This window comes from Arachis ipaensis, chromosome B09 (assembly GCF_000816755.2).
Source record: "Arachis ipaensis cultivar K30076 chromosome B09, Araip1.1, whole genome shotgun sequence".
NCBI classification, from domain to species: Eukaryota; Viridiplantae; Streptophyta; class Magnoliopsida; order Fabales; family Fabaceae; genus Arachis; species Arachis ipaensis.
This window is the reverse complement of record NC_029793.2, coordinates 27,564,283-27,568,413: the sequence shown is the minus strand read 5'-3', so window position 1 is coordinate 27,568,413 and position 4,131 is coordinate 27,564,283. Positions and strand designations below refer to the sequence as shown.

Below are 4,131 nucleotides of genomic sequence, written 5' to 3'. Positions count from 1 at the left end.
TATGTTAGAAAGACTCCTCTACCCTCTAACTAATCATAATAGAATAGAAAATAGATTCACTAACTTAGCTATACTCTAACAAACACCCCTAAGTAAGAGAGCAAGACTGTTTAAAAGGAAAAAAATTATTCTCAAATTTGCTTTCAACTCTTTTTTTTTTTGTTTCTGTCATTTTTCACAATGTTTTTTTATGTCGAAATTGAACATATATAAGGCCAACAAAATAGCAATTCAATACAAACGGACCGGAACCAATATAAGGCTTCAATGCGGTAGCTCTATCCCTTTATAACCCAAAGAAAATCTGTGGTACCTTGGATTGGGCTGACAAAAACAAAACCCAAAAAAAAAATAAAAATAAAAAAATAGAAAATAGAGAAGAACATTCTGCATCAGACCAAAATGAAAAATAATCTGAAGAATATGCACAAAAGCATCAAGCATGTGAAGTTAGTTACACTTAAGAATTTTTAACAGAAAAATAAATCAAGTTATTAGAATTAAGAAGTAATCCTTTTTGCATATACAATGCATCAGCCTTATCAGTTGTGAGTTGTGACTGTGCAGTCACACACACAGTTAACTGTTTCTCCCTAAACTAATTCAAACATGCTTTCGGCTGGAAACCAAGTCGGATATTACTTTAGAATTTTGCTTGAGTTGAAATTTGAAAAAGGAAAGAATGCCCTGCCGAATAAGACTACTGTTTTCCATGTGACTTGTCTCACCCATGTTGTCTATATCTAAATATTTTACGTTCATAAAGCCTCCTCATCTTTGCCTAATTAAATTAAGTATTAAAAAAGAAAGGAAAAAAGTCGGGTATGTGACTAGCTTACCTCATTGCTATGGGAGCACAAACTGAACCAAAATATACTTTTTTGTCCTACTCAGCTTAATAGACCCTTTCTCAATTTACCCATTTTTTGGATAACATTGCAATGAAAAAATTACAAAGAAAACCTCATTTAAACCTCCACACTCACTCTCTAAGTCATATTCCAAGTAGAAGAATAAGACGACCTAGAGAAAACAAATAAAAAAATGTTAAGGCTCACTAAATTTTGTGATTTGTAATTATTAATTAATCATCATTGATATTTTTTAATGGTATAAAATTTTATCCAATAATATAAAATTACTCATTTTTTTTTTGCTGATTAAATGTTAATTTTTAATAAAAGTGCTTCTAAACTTTCTCTTTATAATAATAACAATAATAAGAAAAAAGGTGTGCATGAGACGGCCATTCAGCGGTAATTTCTCCTTCTCAAACCCATCTAATTTCTCTGCTTACTAAAGCAACAACACCACATAAATACATGTGCAATCAAACTTGAGGCCATGTGTAATGAGCGTCCCATTATTTTGCCATGCACATGAATCAAAGGGACCTTTGGCAAAGATATAGAACCCAAAAAGCAAAAAAGCATGGTTGATTCTCTATACTGTCTATCATACACAATAACAATTAGCATTAGATTTTTTATCATTTCCAACCCAATCCTTAGTCATAAAGCAAAATCAAACACATCTTTTTTCTTTTTATCATTACAACTCGGACTCTCTCTTTTTTGACACTTTTTTTCCCACTATCCTCTCACCTTTATCTTCAACACTCCCCCGCCTCTCTCGGCTTTTATTCTTTCTATGCTTTGCTATGTCTTTAAAGCACTTCCTCTGCATGAATCACACTGAAATTTCAACACACTCTCCTAATGGCTAAGGAAACTTCTCTGTGCTTCTTGTTTCTCTCATTTTTCATTACCTCATCGTGTTCTGGTAAGTAGAGTTGAATTCTGAAAGAAAATAAAAAAAAAGTGGTAATAATGATTCTATTCAACTTGTTTATCTTTATTTTTGTGGTGAGAATTGATGTTCTTCAGATTCTTGATCTTCTTGTTTCACCCTTCTATTTTGTTTGTGCAGGAGATTTAGTGGGATTTTCAATCAACGTGCCACAATCGCGTAATCGAATCTTAGTCACAGATCATAGGATCTTGAACTCTCCAACAATCTCCGATTTCTCGATTGATTTCTACCTCAATAAAAGCCTAACTCAAAACTTCATCACTTCAAAACCCTGTTCACTAGTTCCATGGCTAAATTCCCACGTACTGAACTTACTTCCACAACAAAACATCAAAAGCATCAGTTTTTCTTGTGGAAGTGAGTGCTTCACCAAGAATCAGATACCTTCACTGGTATCTTCTCTTAGATCAGTTCATTCAGTTCTAACTAACAAAGTAAAACTCTCTGTAGCGTTTCCTTTGTCATTGTTAGAAAATTTGAAGAGTGCATCGCATGAGAGAGATCTAAGTAACATCCTTTCATTTATAAAGGAAACAAAATCTTATGTGATGATAGAGGACAACATGAACAAATATTTGGATGTTAAGTTTATTCTAGAACGTGCCACGACTGCTGCTTCTACTTTTGGTTGGGAAGACGTTCCTCTGATTCTATCAATCAAGAGTAAAGTAATCCCGATTTCGGCAAAACTATCAATGTCAAACCACATGGAATCAAGAAGCAACAAGATCATGGAAAGAATAGTTGCATTGTATGCACAAGAAGTAGACACAACAGAGGAGGAGGATCTGTTTCCGGAATCCAACAAAAGAAGAACTCTAGATGAAACAACAAACTCAGTAATCACACCACCAGATACACCAACCATAATCACAGTTCCTTCAACGAACCCTGTCACAATTTCACCAACAACAACCAATCCATCCACAATGCCAGTAACAATTCCTTCTTCAACACCGGTTCCTTTAACAACAAATAATCCACCGCCAGCACCGGTAACCAATCCTGGAACATCTTTTGCGCAGCCGCCTCCCACTGCACCTGCCCTGCCGCCTCCGGCCACACAGGGTGGTGGACAGAGCTGGTGTGTGGCGAAGAATGGGGCGGCGGAAACAGCGCTGCAAGCAGCATTGGACTATGCTTGTGGAATGGGGGGTGCTGATTGTTCTCAGATACAGCAAGGTGGGAGTTGTTATAGTCCAGTTACTCTGCAGAATCATGCTTCTTTTGCTTTCAATAGTTACTATCAGAAGCATCCTGGATCAACAAGCTGTGACTTTGGAGGAACTGCTACCTTAGTTAACACCAATCCAAGTAAGATCTTAGTAGTTTAGTAGCTTATGTATGTTTTCTTTTAGATTTTTTTATTCCTATCATGATTCAAGTGCTAAAAGTACCAGTGAAAATTTTAATTCTTAGGTAACAAACTAGAGAAAATTAAAATGATTTACGTGAGTAATTATAAGGAACAAAGTAGAATTAACCCAGAAGAAACCATAACGCGTGCAATATAGAAGGATTAAGATTCAAATCCCTGAAATGAATTACACGTGAAAATTATGTGGCTGACAAAATTACTAATTCTGTGGTAGATTTGTCTAACAGATCAAATCTTTTTGGGTACCTCAGTAAAATTTTTGTTTATGTATTACTAATTTGGTCAGTAACATTATTTTTTTAGGATAATTTTAATACAAGTATGTGTCTAATAATATTTATTATTACATTTGTCAATAAAAATATTTTTATACTAAAATCTGAATGTTAAACTCTAAATGTTAAATCATATTAGTATTTTACCCTTTAAGCATTTGTTAGTTAACCAAAAACGGATCTATAATTTTTGAACTGTGATCAATTTGAATTTCTATACTCAAGATACATATAGTGAGACCTTTTTGTTTTCTTTTCTCTTGTTAATGTTTTATATGATGATTTACAACATTTGTGAGCGTTTTTGTTAATGGGTTCTTCTGCATATTGTGATTAGGCTCCGGGTCTTGCATTTTCCCATCATCGTCGTCATCATTAAATTCACAATCACCAACAACACCTATGCAATCACCCCCAACAACAACAACAACTACACCACCAATGACAACAACTCCACCAAGCACCACAACTTATCCACCATCAACTCCAAAATCACCACCTACACCTTCAACTCTTACAGCGCCACCAACAACACCGTCTTCGTCGTCATCTACTACAGGATCCGGCACATCCGGGTAAGTGAACTTCAATGACAAAATATACGAGGGTAAATATTTAAATTAGTTCTAAGAAAATTCCATATATAATATTTTGGTCTCAACAAAT

At 34.7% G+C, this 4,131-nt stretch overlaps 1 protein-coding gene across 1 annotated transcript in view; it reads left to right on the top strand.

Moving 5' to 3' along the window:
• LOC107618427 (mucin-2) overlaps positions 1,400 to 4,131 on the top strand; it is a 3,591-nt gene continuing 859 nt past the window's right edge. The window contains exons 1-3 of the mRNA XM_016320485.2: positions 1,400 to 1,782; positions 1,930 to 3,126; positions 3,803 to 4,040. Coding sequence (XP_016175971.1) covers positions 1,719 to 1,782; positions 1,930 to 3,126; positions 3,803 to 4,040 — 1,499 coding nt within the window. The 5' untranslated portion in view covers positions 1,400 to 1,718. The remainder of the gene's footprint in view (positions 1,783 to 1,929; positions 3,127 to 3,802; positions 4,041 to 4,131) is intronic.